Genomic DNA, 20980 nt, shown 5'->3' with positions numbered 1-20980 from the left:
TCGCTATCTTTGAAGTGAAACGAGTTCTGCATCTTTAATGACGGTTCGAAAATTGTAGATTGTACAGGACTTGTGTATTTTAAGAGGAGCACGCAACACAACTATCTAATAGTCGGAATACAGTTGTGTGTTAAAAGAGGAGGTCTTTGCAGTCTTGTAGGTACCTAAACTGATCAAATTAATTTACGTCAAAGCTAGACATTCTGCACTAGTTTCCAAAAGCAAGCTTATTCCAAACAAAGTTACAACTCTTAATTAAATCACTGTTATCTGGGTACCAGCTATTCAGGTAAGCCAGGCAACGGGATGGCAGGCGAGTGTACCACGACTATATCAGTCTCTTAAGTAACCGAAGCGCAGTTCCTTATATAAAACCAGACAGATCACAGGGGGACAGCGCCCTTTGAGACAAACTGTTAAATCCCACGGGTCTCTGGACAAAATAAAATTCCAAGCAGAATAAGAGCGATGACAGGCTTCATTATCGGGATGAAAAGAAAGCTCCTATCCAACACCTCCTATAGGACTGTACTGCACCATTGAGAAAACGGAAACCATCCTTCGAAAAAGTGGACGACCTGGATAACTTTTTAATTGGGGTTCTTTTTGGAGTGCCCACGGATTGGTTATAAAGACGATAGAAGCCTTCTACCCTCTACGCAATTAGGCACCAGAAGGAAACAATGGGTGAACTCGAACTCGTGATCAAACGACATGGATAAGCTAACCTGACCTAACCCGAGTTGAATAAATCCTATTTAGGCACCTTCTTAACTTATTTTAGTTAAAGCCCACTTTTTTTCCGATAGTTCCCATGGAATCCGAGTCAGTTAATACTTAATCAAGTACATAAAAAACGTATATAGGGTATCTTATAGTCGAGTATCGTCTGCATACTATTTTTTAGTTGTTTTAATAAAGCCATGCAGTCAACAATACAAGTCATTCGTGTGAAGCTCTCTCAAAGCTTTGGAGGTAAAAGCGTTTCAAAGTTGGGCTTGCGCAGTGCGTCTGAAAATGTTAAGGATAAATACAATTATACTTGTCAGCCCGAAACTTTGGTCTATTTTATAACTGATAAAGATTGTTGTTTACTTTATAATAAGAATATATTAAAATTGGTGTGAAAAAAAGCAAAACGGAAGATTTGTGAATGGAATAAAAAGTCCGTTTTTTGGAAGAACATCAATATGGTAAGTCGTAATCCAACAATTAGACGTCAAAAAGTTCTTACATGCATGTATGTATGCATATACGAATAAAGGTACTGTGAAATTATGCATATAGATACAAAAATATCCATTTACTTACAATTTTTTGCATTCATTCATGTTTAATTGACAAATACGTGCATATATACATATGTATGTAAGATTTTACTTCATTGAACAACATGTAATTTCAAGTAAATACATATGTACATAGTTTTGCAAGATTTTGTATGTATGTATGTACATCTAATTGTATTTTCCAAAGTACATATTCGTATATACATATGTAGGTGGATTTATATGCCCCATTGCAAAATTGACTCAAATTTAATTGAATAAAAATCTGTATTATAAGATGTATAAAATTTAGTTTATATACTTCGAACAAACGGTTTATATAGAAAAAGCTATACATCACGTGTATCTACATACATTACGTACATATGTATACAATGTCCTTCCCTACATATTCATTCGTCCTATGATAGGCAGACATACATACATATGTATGTAAGGAACAAGTGAGAACAGATGCAGTGATATACGAAATATGTATGTATATAGTTGTAAGTGTATATAAGTGCGGTGTATATTCATACTATTCATACATTCATACATTCATGTATGCAAATATTCAGCTTTAACACCTTTTGCTGCTGGCTTTAACCGGTCTAAAAATATAGAATAAATATGTATGATTATTGCCCGACTTTGTTTATATATATGTTCACACGTATACCAAACTTTAATATAATCGGATCAAAATTAATGTGTTAGGCAAGATAAAATCCTAAGCACTTGACTTTATTAAGACCTTCTCTAATAGGAGCTCTTAACTAATTGTCCGTTTTTGATTCGGTTGAATGTATACACATAGGATTCGGAATGACCTTAGGGTCCTTAAAGGCAGTTTCAACAATAAAAAATAAATTTATTGTTAGATATGATGCGCAGTCTGTATTAATAATAATCGAAACATTAAACATTTCGGAACACGCTTATGTGTAAGATATACATAATCCCACTAATTGATTTCGTCAATTAATTTAATCATTTAATATTAGAAATGTTGAATATATATCTTTTTGAAAATTAATTTGAAACGTTTTTGGCAACAAACTCAGCTCTAAAGCTCAACAAAAAATTTAAATTATCATGCGTTTCACCGCTTTCCCACGCACAACTGTGGAAATCCTAGGAAACCTTTTTGTTAACATTCGATTAGCATTAAATTTATTGTGGAAACTGATGGAAATTCACGTGTTTCACAATTTTCGGAAACTCCACTCCTGTCGGTGAAAGTTTCATTTCCCTACACCTTAAATTTATTCTTAAAGGTTCAAATTAAAAGTAAAAGGCACATTTCACCTTTACAATCTTCTGTGTGGGAAACGAGACTCAAAGGTGTTATGCGCGACAGTTAAATTGTTCCGATCGGCTATTATCTTATTTTTAAGCCCAGAACCCATTGAAAATGAGTAAAAGGGAAATAATTGTTGTGTGTAAATATATGTAAGAGACAGAAGGAGGCACCTTCCACCCCATGAAGTATAAATATTCTTGAACAGCTTCTACAGCCGAGTCGATCTAGCTACACATGTCCATGCACTTGAGGATCTCGAAGACAATAAGAGCTAGAGACCTTAAATTTTGAACGTAGATCCTCATTGTGCTGCGTAATACGAGCTTGTTTTAACTAATCGATAACTTGCCGCTTTTCCATGGGATCGATACAAATCCATATCGAAATCCTGTTTCTTTTGAATTAACCCACCATTCCCCAGTTTTGGGAAGGTAAAAATTAAATATTAAATAAAATATACATTCTTTTGTTCTTTTACAGATTACATACTTTTGCAAAAAGTGGCAGACTATGCAATTCTATATTTGTATTTTAGCGTTTACGATTTCGCTTAGAGGTAAGTACATAAAGTTTGCCGAAATGAATTATCATTTCGGATTAAGATTCCTCAACTCTGATCCTAATCACTCCCGACTAGAACAATCTTATTTGTTATTTATTGTCAATTTTGTAAAACTTAACAGAGAAACCTATGGATGCAGGATGCACCCGTTAAAAAAGGTTTAGAGATGATTGAGTTTTGATTTGATTTCAATTTAGCATAGATATGTTCGTTTAGCTGGCTCAGGTTAAATATATTTGACTGTTTTGGATAACAATATCTTGTTCGCTTTAAAAATGTTGCAAGATTGTGGGATTAATTGTTCTTAAATGCAGCTAAGCCTGAAATTCTAAAATTTCTGAGATTTCATATCATATTGATTAGGCTGTTGATACTTATAAGGAATATATATATATTTTATAAGGTCGGAGCTGTCTTTATTTTTGTGTTACACTTTTAACTAAAATTTTAACTCTCTAAAAAGCTTAATAAGAAAGAATAGATATCTTCCATAAAACGAATATATAAGGAGCTTGCAGAATTTTAGCGAGCTTATAAATTAATAAAACGCCTATAAAAAAAATTCAGATCCCAGAGGAGCTACATGATATGAAAGTCAGAGGTTGATACAATTTTGCACATACTTGAAACATTTCGAGATATATAAGGCTGGAGTATAGCTTAGGATGTCTAGAAAAGTGCCCCTCAAACGAATGGGACTTGTGGGAGGAGGGACATATGTGTAGAAATAAAACTATCCGTATACCAGTGCGTAAACTTCTCGAAATCGCCTGGGAACGTCTATGACTAGGGACATCTTATCTATTGGTTTCACAGTGGAGCACCTCCGTGAATCCCCATAGCGTATGTAATTAAAGTAAACCTGACAAGTCAATGCAATTCTGAAGTCGAACGATGCGTCTTACCCGGTTTCGAGATTCTGCATCTGGTTTTTATAGTCTGGGTTTTAAGTCCTCTTTATAATTCTACATCCTCTGTCAGAGGATGTGAGGATATCACGCCCAAAAAGGCAAGAGAAAGAAACAGTTCCGTAAACGGAGCAGTTATTGGTGTCCATGTAATGGCCTTACTTTATATTAATTAAATATGTACAACGACGTTAATAATGTGGAAAGAAATACAAAACTAATTATATCTTGATCAAAATTACTTTAGTGTCTGTTTCAGATGGATCTTTTATATTGCCAGAAAATGAAGCTCCCACAACAGCACCGAAATTTTTGTCAAGGGGTCACCTGTACAAGGTTATAGTTGGCGAAACAATTGAATTGCCGTGCAAAGTGCAAAATCTTGGGTCATACGTATTGCTATGGCGGAAGGGGTCCTCAGTTCTGACTGCTGGACATTTAAAAATTACAAGAGACCAAAGATTTAAAATTGGCGGAGACTACAATTTACAGATTGTCGGCGTTAAAACTCAAGATGCCGGCGACTACATTTGCCAACTTGGGGACCAAGAGAATCGGGATCAGGTCCACACGGTTGAAATATTGGGTATTTGACAATTATCAATTTACATATATTTCAAAATATAACATAATTTTCGTTTTAGTTCCACCAACATTGAGAGCACTTCCGCATAATGGTCAAGTGACGGCACGCAAAGGAAGCACAGTAACATTGGAGTGTAAGGCGTCTGGCAATCCGGTTCCCACAATATACTGGTTCAAGAAGGACGTCTATTCTGGACCCACCCATTTATCAGACAGCTCAACATTGATCTTGGAAAATGTGGACAGACATCACGCGGGAACATATCAATGTTCCGCTGACAATGGGGTCAAGGAACGCGTCTCAATGGATATTCAGCTGACAATCTTATGTAAGTTTATCTATATGCATCTAACTCTTAAACCAGCTGAGTGGCCAGACAAGAAGCCCGATTAGAACCGTTTTACTTGCTTTAAAGTGTATTAAATATTCATTTAATTTCCATTAAAGCACCCCCAGAAATAACGGTGGAGAAAGCATGGGTGCATGCCGCCGAAGGATATGATATAGAGCTCGTTTGTGTGGTTCACGGGGATGTCAACTCTGAAGTAAGTTGTACCATGTATAATTTATGTTATATTTAAAAAAAAAACTCTTGTTTCAATTGACTAGATGCTATGGTATCAAAACTCTTTCCTATTGGATCCAACTGACCGGCGTTCCATGTATCCGCATGATGACAGATACAGTCTTATTATTCGAAATTTTCAACAAACTGACTTTGGGAATTACAGTTGCGTTGCCGATAATGCTTTAGGAAGAACGAAGAAATATATTGAGGTCTCGGGGCGTCCGGGGCCAGCTGATTTTATTTCGCCAGCTCTAAGTGGCTTTCTCGATCATTACAACTTGACTTGGACAATAGAGTCAATACCGCCCTTGGATGAAATAAAACTTTTGTATCGACGGCTCTTGGTAATATTCAAAATCCCGCCCTGATATATGCAATGAGATGTATATATGCTTGTATAAAATATTGCAGATGAATGAAACATACCAACATCCTGGTAAATGGCATGAATATCATATTAAGCCTATCCCGATCCGGACAGACGGCACACATTTCCTAATGTCCTACGTTGTAAGAAATTTGGAACATAATGCTGTCTACGAAGCAATTGTTCAAGCCAAAAACAAATACGGATGGAATGAGGTGAGTACACAACTTTTCCATTTCCATGCCGAAGTTGGATAATAAGACTTCAATGTATGGTTGGGTAATAAAAGTGTGAAATCTGAAAGGTTAAGGTTAAACAAGGTTAATAACAATAACAATTTTAATAAAAAATATAATTTAATCTTAATAATATTAATACTATTCGGAGAATAAACTTATAAATAAGCAAAATAAAATAATCCTTTTAGATCAGCGACATTCATCAGTTTTATACTCGAAATCATGATCTTCTTCTCGACATCGATATGGAATACAAGATGGGAATTTCCAGTTGCAATCGATTATCAATGACCATGGATGTAATAATATTACCCTATGTTATTTTAATATTAGCATTTAAAATTATTATTTAAGAAATGTTTACTTATTTGCAAATATAAGTTCAAAGGTGCCTTACTATGTATTTAGAATATGTACATATTTATAAAATTGAGTAGATATTAAAAATTATGTTCATATAAGAAGTATAAAATAACAAATTTCAATTGTTACGCTATTTATGATTCCAATTTTATTTTATTTACTAAAAACAAAAAGTAAAAAAAAAAGTGTATCACAAAATAGATTCATCAAGTTATGTAAATACGAATAAGCATTAAAATATATTAATAATATTCATTTGATTTTAACTGAATCATTAGAATTGTTTTTGTTAATATATTTATATATCAGTCTATGCTTTAAAAAGAAAAAAAGGAAATCATAAACATTAGAAGGTTATTAAATTCTCTAAGTGTAAATTTATAAATATAACTAATCAATAATTTTAATATTATTATATCAGTAGATTTGATATATAAAAAAACTTGGCTTTTTTTAAAACAAGATATAATTATCCCACAGTGCCCACAGGCATTTATGTTAGATTAAAACAAACAGCCTAGACTGGTTGGTAGATCGAGTATAATAAGCAAAATGTTTTAGTCGCAGCAAATTAATTTCAATGATAGGCAATATCAACAAAAATGTACCTCTTAGAGTCAGTCAAGCTCTCATTTTCAGTGTAATCTAAATTTTAGAACGCAAACTAAACAACCAAATAGTATGCAAACTTAAATTTACTTTATGGTCTATACATTTATTTAAATAATATTATACGTAATTTTACTTTACAATTTTAACATCACACTATCACCATGCTTAATAATTTTACTAAAGATTTATAGACTATAAATTAAATTAATTTAATGCATTTACATATGTGCAATAAATCGATTTGCTTTAGTCCGACATTTTTCCAATTCTATAATTTTCATAAATTTTCTGTTACTTAAAAGTAAGCTCTATCGAGTATGCTAGACTAAGAGATATCTCATTTGGTCGTGTAAAAGTCCCAAATAAATATGAATATAATAATATATACAAGTATGCATATGTGGGCCATCTTGTTTCACCTGTTTCCACGAGTAAAATACAGACATGTTGTACGTAAAAAGTATTAAAACTCCGTTAAAATGGAAATAGCCTAAGTCGAAATCAAAAGCATGATATTTTCTAAACAATTCAAGGTAAATCGGAAATTGTACTGAAATTGAGAGTAAAACTAATTAAATATAAATATTTGCCTTATGCTGCTGACACACTGCCGCAATAAGCCAAACACTAGTTAACGCTAAGACAGACATTGTGTATTGTACGAGATTAACTTCTATCCTTAATTATCCAGTCATCATTCGTTTGTTCTACCTTTGCGTCAGTGTTCAGGCAGCATTTTATGCACCTGTTAAATTTATTTCTATAATGGAACTACATAGTAAATATACGCATGTATATGATATGATTTTATTGTAAGTTGAAAAGTTGTACAGGTGTCCAGCAATTTAGGCAGCCCTTTAGAAACATTACTGTTTATGTGACCATATATAATATATCATATAAAGAACAATCTATGCATAAGAATATTCACTTAGAACATCAAACTAGTAAAAGGTTCAGAGATAAAACTCAAAGAAGACAAACGCAAAATATAAAGTGACATTGAGTTTGATGTCCAATATACGAATTATCGAAAATATAACAGAATTAGACGTTGACACCAAGGAGTATTCGTCCTTAAGGGGAGCAAAAACAGATGAATCATCTGATTCGGCTCACACTGTACATAGACATTTTCAAAAACAAAGACCCAGAAATCGGTAGTATAATTAAAACAACCCGAATAAATATAAAATCGACACAAAATTTGAATCAAATAAATAACACATTTATAAAAGAATAAAATATTATATCAAAGATATTATGATATTGTGTATGTATGTATTCAATCGAATTAATAATGCAAGATACAGTGAAATTTGGTTTATAAGTATTCGGTCTAAGACATTCTTCAAATGCAAACCAAATTCAATACATATATTTCTTAAAAAACTTTCCATTAATTTTTGATAAACTATTTGAAATTAGTTTAGTATAGAATAAAGCCAATAATTTTCTTTTTCTGGGGGACCTAATCCACCAAAAATGATGTCCAGCATTAGATAGTGTTACATTTGTTATAAATCTATGCTTCTTTTAAGTTTAAACATAATTTTTTTAAACCATTATTTTTTTTGCCATTCCTTATCTACATAAACATAAAGACCTTTTTTTACTAATCACATTTCCATTTTAATATAATTATTTCAATCTGTGGACATTTGCCATAGCCTTTGCACACTTTACAACACTGCTCAAGAATACATACATACATAGGTATTAACGTATTTGCATACTCGAATGTATAGAAATATACTAATAATAAATATGCACAAGTCTTTTTTTCAGTGTGATCGAGAATTATAAATTATATCTAAATTGAGGGCATGTTATTATTTTTATATCCAGAAGACATTAACATAAAACTATATTTGGCAACGAACAAATTTGCACACTTGCTCGATCGCGTTAAAAAAAATAAGGGAAAAATAATTTTTTTGGCTTACAAAATAATTTGTAAGAAAGGGGGCTTGCAAAATAATATTCCATTTACCATTAATATACGTATTTAATCTAACAGCAAGCCACCAGAGCACATATGTAGGCAATTAAGGGCCACGGAAATGATAGTCGTGCGTCTTAAATTCACAGAAAAAAAAAGAAAATTTTCAATTGTATTCCCTAGTTTAAACTTGCAATTGTAAACTTAATGTATGACATGCAGTACGCAAATTAATTAAGGCAATTTGTAGAAACCGTCAATATAGCATATTTGAATAAAATTTTAATAGTCTAGGCTTAAAATTTGTATAACTAAGAGAATATAGATACAATATAGATTACATTAGCATAGCTCATTTGAACATGGCGAAGAGAGAGCGATTTTAGCAACTTATGTATCTAGGTACATTCTTTATTTCAATGATATTTGTGTACATTGTGTTTAACCATAGTCTGATCTAGTCATCGATCTCAATGTAAATTATTCCGTAAATAAAATAAAAAATAATTTAAAAACAATAGCTGTACGTACTTATTAATTGTATTATATAAGTACCATTTACTTATAAGCTGATAATTAAATTGTCCGTCTGATTCCTAAAAACTATATTAACCAATAATTAATTTAATTAGAAATACACACGAATAGTCGTAAGCAAATAAAAAAAAACGATCGCTACCCATATAAATATCTTAAGCAATGTCTTAATAGTTCATATACTTCATATAATTAAGGCACGGAATAAATTTACTTACACTAGCAAATAAATAGCCAAAACACATATAAAAACATTAAATACAACTGCTAGAATAATGTCGATGTAAATGTTTGATAAATAAAAATCATATCATTTTAACAAGCAATAATCAGGGTCTATTTAATATTAATAATATGTATAATTTAATGTATAAGTTAATGAATGGGGCTTTATCCATAATTTAAAATTTCTAACTTCTAACTTAGAAGAAATCTTGCCCCTGGATCTAACAATTAAAATCTTGTGGAGAATTTTACTACTGAGTGGGATGCCATTTTCTACAATCATGTATTCCCCAACGAGGGTGTCTTGTAAAGTAAAGACCAGGATCGTAAATTCGCTTCTGGCAAAGTAATCAAGCTTTTCGCTTTACTTGACAGTCTTAGGGCATCTTATCTAAGGATGCTTTTGGGATTTTGAATTTAATAAAACAAACGAACTAATTTTAAATGATAACATTTTAATACTAGCTTGCGTATCAAATGTAAAATTTTTGCTTATTTCTTCTTCTGCTTTGCTTCTTTTATAGCCATCATAGCGCGCCGCATTTTCTGAAACTTATTTGATTTTCCAAACCATTTGTTAAACTTCTCCATCATCTAAAAGGAATTAACGAAATTAGCACAACAATTTATTTACTGTTGCAATGTTTATCAAGTGTATGAACTGGTGTCAAGTAATATCTGTATTTACCCTTAACCCCAAAATGAAATTTTACCTAGATCTTTTAATATGTGTTTTAGCCCAATCGGATGGTAATGGAAAAAGTTTCATAAAACCGTTTTCCAATAATTTTTCAAATTTTAAGGCGAAATTTTTAGTAAGTCTGTAAATGTCTATATATAATTTAAATGGTGAGTATCACGTCTTCCCGTTTGCTTCGATCGAATGTTACAAAAATATGTTTAAAAGAAGTAATATAAATAACATAAATGTATATAATATGTTTGCATGCCTGACTAGTTTGAGTTTTGAATTAGTTGGGATTTTTACCTTTAACTCCGGCGGAAAAAGCGGTGGATCCAATTCAGTCAAAAAGTATTCCAAAAACTCCCGCGGATTCAATGCTTCAGACTTAAGGCGCATTTTTCTTTCCACATTTAATGTGTTAGCTATATTGTTAGTTATATCACCGGAATTATACGCTTGCAAAACTCTCGCAAGCGCAGAGTATGTGTAGCTTTCTAAATCATCCGCCGCATTTTCGGTCATCAATTCCAACCAAAGCAAGAAGCTGGTACCGTAGTCACATTTTGGAATAAGCAATATTTTTTGGAAAGATTTCTTTAGCTGTGGCTTGGCCGCCCACGGCATACTACTTGTGCCCAGAAGTACAATTTTGTCGGTCTTCTTAATTGGCTTTAAGATTTTTTTACCAATAAACGGGGCAAGAAGTGTTGGCCTACTATCTTTTAGTTCAGCCGGTACCTTTTTAAAAAACACGCGATGCGCTTCTTCAATATATATTACAGTAGGTTGAAATTCCCTTGCGACTTTCATAACGATATGTAGAAACATATTCATGTCATCAGCGTGCTTTAAAACTTTTTCTGGACTAAGATTTATAAAAACAGCATCTGAAATGATATATTCAATAATAAATGTACCCAAACAATCCATCAAATCAAGAACTAAAAACAGATTGTTAACGTACCCAACTCTGATGAAATGATATTGCACAGCAATTTCTTTCCACTGTTGAGTGGTCCAACGAGTAAAATTGATTTTGGTTTTGCTATATCAAACTCGCTCATTCCCAGCATACTCTCCTGGATAACCATTTTAATGTCTCCCTTTGCAGGTCCAATAGTGCTGAAATTAAAGGAGAGAGGATAGTTTAAAGGGGGCAAACGACATGAATATTCATTTTTTAGGAGGCAACCCTAGACCCGACTAGAAGGTACGCCCAACCAAGCGCCGCAAAGGTCTTACGTTAGGTTGTCTTCATCTCTCGTGTCATCCGCCGTAAAATTGAAGTCAGATATGAATTCATCAAAGTCTCTATGAGTAACTTCCTCAATGACACCCTCATCTTTAAGTTCATGATACAATGAGCTCAGAGTTCTGTCTGCTGTCGGATCCACTGGTTTCTTCTTCCTCTTTCCTTTTTTTTTCTTAGGCTTTTTAACCTTTTCGGGCTTATAGGGAAGTTTTTTATCATCAGCCAAAGCCTTTCTCAGTAATTCATATTCAACCCTAGAAAAAGGAGATCATTTTCTATTAGCGTTGAGATGCAAATTATAAACTGATAGAAAATATACAACAACAAAAATTAAATAAGCCAAAATGTTCTCGCATATAACAGATACATTTCACTAACCGCATATATTCATCTACCAACTCGCGCAATTCGTGATGTATTATATCTAATTGTTCTTCGGTCACCCAACTTTTAATTGGGTCATGATTCTTATTTAGATATTCATCAACATTTCGCCAATCAATTGAAAATTGCTTCATTGTCGCTTCAATTTTTTCTGTTAAAAAGAAAGGTGAAAATAGATTAGAATAAATTTGCTTTATTGTATGATTCAAGAGTCATATTTGATGAAAGCTTATCTCCAAATTTTGGGGTCTCTAGTTTTAATATAGACAAAAATCTTTGAAAAGCTTCCAGCATTCTAATAAGAAAGGTAATTATGGTGTGATTGGAGTTTGAGAGTCAAGATAGAGTCAAGAGTCTTCTATATCTAGTTATTTACAGTTAAACAACCCTATAAGTTGTGTCTACTTTATAGTCAGCTAATGCTCAATTATTCTGCAACGAGTATTAAGAAATAAATATATATAATTCTTTTTGGTATACCTATTGGCTTGCTGTCGGAAAGTATAAAGCCAACATCAATTATTCCGGCAGCCTTTAATTTCAATCTTCGCTTAGCTTCCTTCATTTTCTGTGATTTTATTTTATTCCTTATTTTCCTTTTCTCCGCTTTTTTCTTATCACGCAATTTCTTCATCTCTTCTTTTGTCATTGGTTTCTTGTTGAGAGATTCCTGAAACTCTAAGGGCGTCATGGTTTCATCGATGACAACTAACACTGTACCTTTTTTAACAGGATCCGGATAGTTGTGAAAATTCCCCGTTTTGTCATAGCTGTGGATCAGATAGAAAACGTTAGCTACAAGAAGGCAGTGAGAGTGCTCTAGTCGAGAGTGTCCGACTAGGAAAAAACCTTAACCCAGCTCCGTAAAATCAATTGGTTCTTTCTTTGCACAGCTCCTATATTCATTATTCAATCATTTTTATGTGTACTCATACCACAGCAGGGACAATATTCCCTTATTTAGATGTACTTACAATTCCTGGAACCAAGCTCGAATATGATCGGAAATGTCTTCCATCATCCAAGGAGAGCGCATCTGAAGAAGGCGTGTTCGCTCGTCCATAATTAGTTTTTCAAAATCTTCGTCAAGTTTCCTTCTTTTTTGTTCATTTTTATACATCTCTAGAACCGAATTTGCAAACCGATTTGGTCTCTTTAATCTTCGCGTTTTTCTAATGCCCAGCATTTCCCTTTTAAACTGTTTCCTAATTTTATAAATTTTTTTGGTTTTGTAGGCTCTCCACCAAGATTGAATAGTACGGGCCGCGTTATCTCGTAACTGGTTAATTCGCTCAATTTCACTCTCTGAAATATATTGAAAAATGTATTTATAAGCATTCGAGATACGAATTATCGCAATTTTCCCACCCACTAGTGGATGAGAACAAAAAGTAGTAAAAGTAACAGGCGCAGTTACGTCATAAGTAGCGCAAGGCACCGAAACGGGAAGAAACGAGAGCCCGTCATCCGTCTACCTTTACATGGGCGCCTTCCAGTCTTCCCAGAAATTATCTGCTAATCGAATATACATAAGTTCCTCAGATGAGTTAGACGCATCGGCTAAGGATGCCATAAATAAGCTCGCTGAACACTAGTCTGGCCAGAAACATCCTAATGGGTCTACCCGCCAGAACAGATCCGATGGGTTTTGGGTATCTTCTAGTCAGGCACTCCCGACTTAAGCATTCTTACATGTTTTTTAGTCAAGATCATGATTAAAAATATTTACCATTATGGGTCTCCTCATCATTTTCGTTTTTATCTCTTAAATCGTTACAGGCTTCGTCAGTCTTAATAAAATCTGCGGTGAATAAAGTTCTTTTAACAGGTATGCTCATTGCTTGATTCGGCTTAAAAGTAAACCTATAGGTAACTTTTTTTCTCTGCTTAACTTCTAGAAACTTTTTTTTGTCATATTTTATATTCGACTTGTAAACACGAGCTTGCCGTGCTCTTTCGTGTGCTTGTACAACTTCTACTGCTTCTGCAACTTTACTCCAGCTCTTTGCATCACTTTCTTCTTTTTCTTGATCGTTCATATACAGTTTATTATCTGATAATATGTTTTGAATATCTAATGGACGGCGATATAAGAATTGCGGGGACCGCCATATCATTAAATCGCGCGGCGTAAGCTTTCTGGCAATTAATACTTTGTCTAAATAAATATATTCGCTTAACTCCATTTCCTTTAGCTCCTCCTTAAGAAACATCAGCTGTTGGGTGGCATTTTCGACCAGCGTTCTGACCACTGACCGTTTTTGCACTTGAAATGTGTTAAAGTAGATAAAAGTGAGTTTATTAACAAGTTCCACATATAAGACGTAGAGCTCCGAAAATATTTTGAACGATATTGCTTTATCCTCAGGTGGTTCAATTATTTTTAAGCGATTTTGTTTTTTTAAAAGTTGGCCGATTTCTTTTGTAGTAGATATCCAATACTTGTGATTTAAATCAAAAGACATTTTAAAAGCACGTTATTAACATAAAACTTAATATGAAACATAAAATTTATGTATGTATGTAATATTTTGACTAATATATGTTAAGTATGCAATTTTTGTAACAAAGCACTCTTGATCAGAGTTTAAGTCTATAACCATTAAGTAACTCACATTGATTGAAAATACAAGGATCATTAGTGGTAGATCTGCCTTAAATTTGTATCTCGACAGTGTAGATTCCATCTTGATTAACCTAGTACTATTCCTTGCTCTGCCTCACTGTGGAAATATCCGAAAGTCTTCCTTGATTCCGAATAACGTTGAAATTACTTCAAATTTTTCAAAAGGAACTTGATATCACCAACAAATAAATTGCATGCTTATGAGCCTTAGAAATAGAAACAACTTATGAAATTATATATATAAAAACAAATAATATGCAACATAGAAATATATTTTAAGATATTACAATACAACTTACTTTTTAGCCACGATACACAACTACTTCGTATGCTTTCCATGGGCGCGGTCGTTGCTAGCAAAAGCATTTTGTTTTTGAAGCTTCGAAAAATGTACAATATGTATATGTATATTTGTATCAAACGCGATCATATGCTGTTGCATAGTACCGATTGGCTTAAACGAATTCGTGTGACATTTTTATAAACCACAATAGAATAATCGGTATGCGGTAATATTTATATTTTTAACAGTACAATACATCTTAACATTAAATTATATCTTGTTGTTTTTGTTTAGGGGATTTGAAACGGAACAACAACCGCCTCTCTGTGATCAATTTGTATTCCTAATACTCCAGCGTGAGATTTCTCAATAAATATTCTCATCTGAAAATAAAGAAATAAGCATAATAATAAATATCACAAAGCTGATTACGGGACTTATCAATTTTTCAAGATATCTTCATTTAATAGATTCAATATGCTTCTTCCATATAAGAAAAATGTTATGAACATTGGACCACTGTATCATATAGCTCATGAGAAAAAGTTGTAAATCTAATTATCTTGACCAAGTCCGGCATTTATTAGTTTCACTATGCTGCTTATATATGAGTCAAATTTTATTGAGATCGCACTTTTATATTATAGAGCTCTTTAGGAAGAATCGGACAAAAAGGGAGGCTTTGCAAGGCAAAATATTCTGTTTACACAGATATTTTCACCAAACTATCTACAAGTGTATTTAATCTTCGAAGATAGCCTTTTTTTTCTTAGTTTTTGAGGGAAGAGGAAGTAAAAAAGGTACAAGTATATACAAATCTGTGTATAACTTTTGAGCAACGTTTTTAAAAACGGGTATTATATTCGAAATTATTTCAAATTTTGAGTTTTTGGCTTTAATAGCTATCGAGAGGACGGGATCGGACATGGCTAGGACGACTTAGCTTTCGTCCTGCTCAAGAGCAATATATCCCGTCACAACACACCCAATATATAAATTACCAACTGCAGTCTGATGGTTAAATATATTGATATCTAAGTAACCAATTTTAAAATCTACACATATTACCCTAAAAAATTGATAAAAATTAATGAGAATACATGATTTACTAACCTGAGCTGTATCATCTGGATAAATGGCTTTAGACAAACATGTGTGATGGTTTGGTACATCTTTTAAAAGGCCTAAAATAAAAACAAACATTAATTGCAATAATCATTATATTATATAAAAAAAAAACAACAATATATATTTATGTGTATTCCCTTGTCACGAAATAAATAACTAATCCTAGTTTAAATCTCTGGCTCATATGGTATAGATGAGATTTGCTTACATTAGTTTTATCTACCTTTAAAACAGTTTTGTAATTATGTATGTAGTATAACTGGTCGAAGGGCCAGAGCTTTTTGGTATACAATAAAATAGATTAAATTTTGTGTCACGCACTTATGAGCAATCGATAGATAGAGATAGAAGCCGAAAAATTGGGCCTCACCGTTGGAACCATCAAGCAACAACTGTGAATAAACTATCTGGAACCTGTTGATTTATCTATCTTGCCAAATTTTCTCTGCGTTCTCTTTAAACACATTTATTACCAAATGACCAAACTAAAAATAATTTGTTTCATCATCTTACGCTCTCTCGCCATTTTGTATAAGTAATACTGGAATATCAAACCTTTTGGCATCACACCAGGGTGTTGAATGTTGTTCCACTGCTGCTGAAGACGCTGTGAGTACAGTTTTATTCTATCCGTGTACTCTTGGTGTTCCAATGTGTGAGAATCGAGCGCACCAACGTTGATCATGTTACTAAAGGGCATTATGATTAAATATTAAAACATCTTTGCAAACATATTTGCGTTGCACGTACATTGCAGTATTTTGCACCAATCTGGACAAGGCATTTTGGTCGTCTTTCTTTGGTAGCGACTGAGAACAATCATTGCTCAGATCAGCAGAGTTGCTTCGCCGCAAAGCTGGACTTTGATTAACAGAATCGGCAAGAAGATGAGTCCTTTCACTGGGTTCAATGCCCTAAAAGAAAGAATTGACTTATATCTGATCATAAAACTTAAAACATATATGACCTTACCTGGCTGCCTAGGTCGTCTGTACAGTGCCAACAACTACAAATAGATGCTAAGCATTCCAAAATTGAACGAACGTAATCCATATTAGCACTGTTATTGTTAAGAATTTTTCAGTGATGGAAAAAAGTTATCAATAGGGACACTCCCAAATATTAAATTATGTGGTCGCCCATATTCACTAATCGAAGACCTTCATGACCAGGGTTGCCCGTAAGTCAAATAGTACGGCCTCTCAATTTTGATGTTAATATATAAAACATAATATAATATGTATAAAATATAATGAATAATACATTTTATAATCCTACTAAAATTTGACTGTCACATTATTTGTACCCATATAACATTTTACATTTCTAATGGCACTGCGCACAATTATCGATAAATCTCAAACGAACACATGCACTTCCACGTCCAATCAGCTGATTTTAAAAACAAATTTGGATAATATTTTAATATATTGTGTACAAGTTCACCACCCAAAGATTAAGCAGAAATAGAGTATGATGGTTTGAAAAGTCCACCTATCCTGGTTCGAAATAGATGAAAACGAATTATCAAGTGCTGTTAGAATATCAATTTTGATTAATAATGATTTGTCGCATTTGTATAGCCGCATAATCAAACAAACAAAACCATACTTATCAGAAACTCATAAGGGGAAGGCAGAAACAGCACTAAACCAATGCGGGAAAGTGCCTGCTATTTGGGAAGTGGGACGATTATTCCATATATATCGAGTACATAAAAACACCGGATGGCATCGAGTAACTGTAATCAAAACAACGACCATGTTCTAAAAATCAATGGAATTTTATACTAAAAAACAACAAAAATGAAGTCAATCAATAACACAAAATAATAAACAACGCACTTATTGCGCATGTAATTATTTCTTGTTCATTAAGATAAGGTTCTGGACTTACGTTTTCCATTCGTCACAGACAACGCATCTCTCCCGGCAATAAAGCCTCGACTAACTTAATAAATAACATAAAATAAGTAATATGGTGTTTGTTCTGATGTAAGAGCACATATACATGCATAGAGAAACCTATATTCTTAATTTATAAAGCTTACTTTGCAACAGATTCTGGGTGCTGATATGGCTGCTAGGTATTGCCGCAACTATTTTCTTTTGCCTACGTCAATGGATTCTACGACACAAAAAAAAGTTGCACTGCCCTGAGTCGGAAAATAGATTGCATGTTGGCATATTTCATCCATACTGTAACGCCGGCGGCGGAGGGGAGCGCGTTTTGTGGTGTGCAGTAAGGGCGTTGCAGGTACAACTGGCTTATTGTGTTTGAGAACATTATTAAAAGATCTTTGTTTTGTTTTAGAACAAGTACGATAACATCAAGATAGTTATTTACACAGGAGATATTGACTCAACGCCCAATTCAATTCTGCAGAAAGCAAAAAATGTATTTAACATCGCACTCGAAGTTGAACACATATCATTTGTATATTTAAAGCAACGACATTGGATTGAAGCGGCAAAGTATCCACACTTTACTTTGCTGGGACAAAGTTTGGGATCAATTGCTTTAGGCCTAGAGGCTGTCTGCAAATATCCACCAGATATCTTTATTGATACCATGGGATATGCCTACACGTACCCCGTCTTCCGTTACTTGGCAGGCAGTAGGATAGGCTGCTATGTTCATTATCCCCTGATAAGCACAGACATGCTTAAGAAAATTCAATACCGCCAATCATCTTTCAACAACAAGGCATATGTTGCGCGTAATCCTTTTCTAACGTGGATAAAGCTTAACTATTATCGCTTGCTTTCTAAGGTAAGTGTATTTTTAAAAGTCGCTGACGCTGGCTCCGATATCAGCGTCGCTTCTTTTGCGTTTGGTTTTGCGGTGTTGCTGACGTGTATTAGTAAAGCGCAGATAAGAATATATTTCGGTCTGTTGGTGACTTTCCACGTGACATCGTAAAGAAGCATTGACAATGATATAAAATTATCAGTCCTCGTTAAGACAAGCTGTGTGAGTTTCTTGGTCATCCAGGTAACTAAACACGGGGAATCCAGTCTCGAATCCCGGACTAATTAAATGGTGGAGTGTTGCTTTAGAAGACCAATGATCAGTGCAACTAGTAAATGCCGAGTTTGAGCTTAGATATCATATCAGCTATTTGATATAGTTGTCAGATGCTGCTGGGATTTATTATGGGGCATGCTACATACACATAGTTCAACTAGGATATAGCGAGTTTTTTCCAGATAGTGGTCCGATGCGACCGGTTCCGGCATATGTACTACATGCAACAGATAGACGGACCTATGCAAAGTTTCAGGACGATGGCATGAAAAAAAGGGACTCGTTTGCATAGAAACAAAGAGACGGACATGGTCGGAGATATTTCCTATGCGTTACAATTTTCATGACAAAATTATAACACATTCTAGAAATGATTAAGAGAACAGCTGAAATCTTAAACCTATATCGCATAAATAATGTGAATAATAATATGAAATAACTATGAATGTTGATTTCTTGCTTTCTTTTTAGACCTACAAGTGGGTTAGTTGCTGTTCTGAAACCATTTTAGTGAATTCAACATGGACTGAAAATCATATCGTAGATTTGCTGAATGTTCCATTAAAAACTCATCGTGTGTATCCGCCATGTGACATAGAGCATCTTAAGAGTCTTGAGCATATAGAAAACAATGAAGAAATTCTAATAGTCTCTGTTGGGCAATTTCGACCCGAAAAAAATCATCCTTTACAATTGCAAGTTCTGTATGAGTTAAGAACGCTGCTGGCCAGAGATGAAGCACTGTGGAATCGAATTAAACTTGTTATAGTAGGATCATGCCGACATGAAGATGATTATGAGAGGCTGCATAACATGGAGGATCTCGCAAAACATTTGTCTCTTGAGAATTCAGTCGAGTTCAAGGTTAATGTTAAATATGACGACCTCCTAAACATTTACAAACGAGCTAAAATTGGCATACACACTATGTGCGATGAGCACTTTGGCATTGGAATCGTTGAATGTATGGCAGCCGGTATAATAATGATTGCTCATAGGTCTGGTGGCCCTTTGCTTGATATTATTGAGACTTCTGAAGGTTCCCAAAATGGGTATCTTGCAACGGAGGCGGTTGAATATGCAGCTAGCGTATTGAATATAATACTTAACTCGGCAGAGACAAATAAAAGTATTGTATATGCGGCAAGGTGCGTACTGAGGCATTTAATAGCGAAGCCCAAGTTATTATTTATCTTTTTACATTTAAGGTCCTCTGTTGAGAGATTCTCTGAAAAGGAATTCGACGACCAGTTCCTGCGGGCGATTTCGCCACTTTTTGTATAACTTACTGAATAACCGATAATGAACATGAACATCAATACGCTGACCGAGAATAAAAAAACTATACTTCAATGGAAACCAATCTCGTCATTTTGGGAGCATTCTAAGTAAATTTGTTCTTCTAACGAGGTTTGTGTTTTTGAAATAGTTGAGAGACCTATTTTTGCTTATTAATATGAATCAATTATAGGCTAAGTTCTGCAATAAGCGTTGTGACTATATTTCTCCATGTTATGTTAATATTTTAAGAGGCAAGCCAAATCTTAAAACTTGTAAGAGCGCTCTAGCTGAAAGTGACTGACTTGGAGATACACTCACAAACTTATGAACATATACTAAATTACGCATAAAAGATCCAAGCTGCGAACTTTGGACAGCGACTATAAATTTTCCCTTACAAAGAATCCGTTCCGACAGTAGTAAAATTTTATTGTTATTGAAATTTGTGAAACATAACTGCAGCTTCTTCCGATTATTTATATAGAAGCTAGATGATTCGATTGTTGATAAGAATTTGCGGACATACGAATAGATAAGAAGAGAATAGAGCTCATAGCTTGCTGAAGATATTGTATAAGCAAAAAATGTTAGAGATTTTAGAGCGAGTTATTACTAAAGGTGATACATGATACATACATAATTTTACCGCTGTCAATATTAGTTAAAATATATATTCTAGCTATAATATATATTGTAGATGATAAAGAACAAAAATTACAACACTGGATTTATTCATGGGTTACACATTGCGCCACAAAATGATAGTTACCTCCGTAAGAGTACACAAATTTCAATTGACAGTTTCCTCCTTAACGTTAGATGAAAACTCCC

General features: G+C 33.7%; 4 protein-coding genes across 5 annotated transcripts; 2 read left to right on the top strand and 2 right to left on the bottom strand.

The window, feature by feature from the left end:
* The first annotated feature begins 1062 nt into the window (after positions 1-1062).
* Positions 1063-6242, top strand: LOC135432939 (opioid-binding protein/cell adhesion molecule). The gene is made up of 8 exons (XM_064688845.1): positions 1063-1193; positions 3055-3130; positions 4292-4630; positions 4689-4958; positions 5078-5175; positions 5240-5542; positions 5610-5780; positions 5993-6242. The coding sequence occupies exons 1-8, from the start codon at positions 1191-1193 to the stop codon at positions 6155-6157; spliced, it is 1425 nt and encodes a 474-aa protein (XP_064544915.1). The 5' UTR covers positions 1063-1190; the 3' UTR covers positions 6158-6242.
* Positions 6243-9918: 3676 nt separating this feature from the next.
* Positions 9919-14310, bottom strand: LOC135432903 (dynein regulatory complex protein 11). The gene is made up of 8 exons (XM_064688794.1): positions 13534-14310; positions 12779-13109; positions 12285-12574; positions 11799-11955; positions 11411-11674; positions 11133-11290; positions 10472-11055; positions 9919-10077 (listed from the first exon to the last, which is right to left on the bottom strand). Exons 1-8 carry the CDS (start codon positions 14267-14269, stop codon positions 9976-9978), a joined length of 2622 nt encoding a protein of 873 aa, XP_064544864.1. The 5' UTR covers positions 14270-14310; the 3' UTR covers positions 9919-9975.
* A 371-nt stretch (positions 14311-14681) lies between these two features.
* On the bottom strand, positions 14682-17042 carry Lamtor1 (Late endosomal/lysosomal adaptor, MAPK and MTOR activator 1). Its single transcript, XM_064688798.1, has 5 exons — positions 16814-17042; positions 16592-16755; positions 16397-16530; positions 15827-15897; positions 14682-15096 (listed from the first exon to the last, which is right to left on the bottom strand). Exons 1-5 carry the CDS (start codon positions 16892-16894, stop codon positions 15004-15006), a joined length of 543 nt encoding a protein of 180 aa, XP_064544868.1. The 5' UTR covers positions 16895-17042; the 3' UTR covers positions 14682-15003.
* Positions 17043-17583: 541 nt separating this feature from the next.
* Alg11 (ALG11 alpha-1,2-mannosyltransferase) lies at positions 17584-20227 on the top strand. Of its 2 annotated transcripts, XM_064688796.1 has the most exons (5): positions 17589-17835; positions 17902-18097; positions 18155-18613; positions 19340-20016; positions 20077-20227. In XM_064688796.1, the coding sequence occupies exons 1-5, from the start codon at positions 17819-17821 to the stop codon at positions 20150-20152; spliced, it is 1425 nt and encodes a 474-aa protein (XP_064544866.1). In that variant the 5' UTR covers positions 17589-17818; the 3' UTR covers positions 20153-20227. The 2 variants fall into 2 exon arrangements, with proteins under 2 accessions (XP_064544867.1, XP_064544866.1); XM_064688797.1 differs by lacking the exon at positions 18155-18613 and having other exon boundaries at positions 17584-17835.
* The last annotated feature ends 753 nt before the right edge of the window (positions 20228-20980 follow it).

This window comes from Drosophila montana, unplaced genomic scaffold (assembly GCF_035044405.1).
Source record: "Drosophila montana isolate Dmon_TW-CO22-7 unplaced genomic scaffold, ASM3504440v1 contig_3216_1, whole genome shotgun sequence".
Taxonomy (NCBI): domain Eukaryota; kingdom Metazoa; phylum Arthropoda; class Insecta; order Diptera; family Drosophilidae; genus Drosophila; species Drosophila montana.
Note: the sequence above shows the minus strand (reverse complement) of the source record. Positions and strands in the feature narration are given on the sequence as shown.

Coding starts and splice junctions, on each gene's coding strand:
- LOC135432939 (XM_064688845.1), top strand. Junction 4,631..4,688: donor CCACACGGTTGAAATATTGG/GTATTTGACAAT, acceptor TTTTCGTTTTAG/TTCCACCAACATTGAGAGCA. Junction 5,543..5,609: donor TTTTGTATCGACGGCTCTTG/GTAATATTCAAA, acceptor AAAATATTGCAG/ATGAATGAAACATACCAACA.
- LOC135432903 (XM_064688794.1), bottom strand. CDS start 14,269: ATGTCTTTTGATTTAAATCACAAGTATTGGATATCTACTACAAAAGAA. Junction 12,575..12,778: donor CGAGCTTGGTTCCAGGAATT/GTAAGTACATCT, acceptor TCTGATCCACAG/CTATGACAAAACGGGGAATT. Junction 11,675..11,798: donor TTGGTAGATGAATATATGCG/GTTAGTGAAATG, acceptor TCCTTTTTCTAG/GGTTGAATATGAATTACTGA.
- Lamtor1 (XM_064688798.1), bottom strand. CDS start 16,894: ATGGATTACGTTCGTTCAATTTTGGAATGCTTAGCATCTATTTGTAGT. Junction 16,531..16,591: donor TTGGTGCAAAATACTGCAAT/GTACGTGCAACG, acceptor AATGCCCTTTAG/TAACATGATCAACGTTGGTG. Junction 15,097..15,826: donor ATCCAGATGATACAGCTCAG/GTTAGTAAATCA, acceptor CTTTATTTTCAG/ATGAGAATATTTATTGAGAA.
- Alg11 (XM_064688796.1), top strand. Junction 18,098..18,154: donor GTGCAGTAAGGGCGTTGCAG/GTACAACTGGCT, acceptor GTTTTGTTTTAG/AACAAGTACGATAACATCAA. Junction 20,017..20,076: donor AGTATTGTATATGCGGCAAG/GTGCGTACTGAG, acceptor TTTACATTTAAG/GTCCTCTGTTGAGAGATTCT.